The 268-nt window shown below is 50.0% G+C and overlaps 1 protein-coding gene across 1 annotated transcript in view; it reads right to left on the bottom strand.

The window, feature by feature from the left end:
- The window catches only part of G6PC1 (glucose-6-phosphatase catalytic subunit 1), a 9,128-nt gene that overhangs the window by 2,047 nt on the left and 6,813 nt on the right, over positions 1-268 (bottom strand). The window contains exon 5 of the mRNA XM_007449877.1: positions 81-196. Within this exon, the coding sequence (XP_007449939.1) occupies positions 81-196 (116 nt within the window). The remainder of the gene's footprint in view (positions 1-80; positions 197-268) is intronic.

Genomic DNA, 268 nt, shown 5'->3' with positions numbered 1-268 from the left:
GGAATGCTGGGATTTTGTCCTGATGAGGGAGGAATGGTATAGGTGGGGAGTTGGAGGGAGGGAGCCAGAGCAGCTGGTACCTGACAAGACTCCAGCAACAACTTGATGGGGAAAATGAGCAGCAAGGTAGATTCGTGAAAGACAGACATTCAGCTGCACTGCCCAGAATCCCAACCACAAAATGATGTTCAAGCACCTGCAATGGAAGAGGCAGCCATAAGAGAACCCAGATATAGATCCTTCAGCATAGAGAACAGCCTCAGCAGGA

The sequence above is a fragment of the Lipotes vexillifer genome, unplaced genomic scaffold (assembly GCF_000442215.2).
Source record: "Lipotes vexillifer unplaced genomic scaffold, Lipotes_vexillifer_v1.1 scaffold2106, whole genome shotgun sequence".
In the NCBI taxonomy this organism is placed as follows: domain Eukaryota; kingdom Metazoa; phylum Chordata; class Mammalia; order Artiodactyla; family Lipotidae; genus Lipotes; species Lipotes vexillifer.
This window is presented reverse-complemented; position numbering and strand designations above follow the sequence as displayed.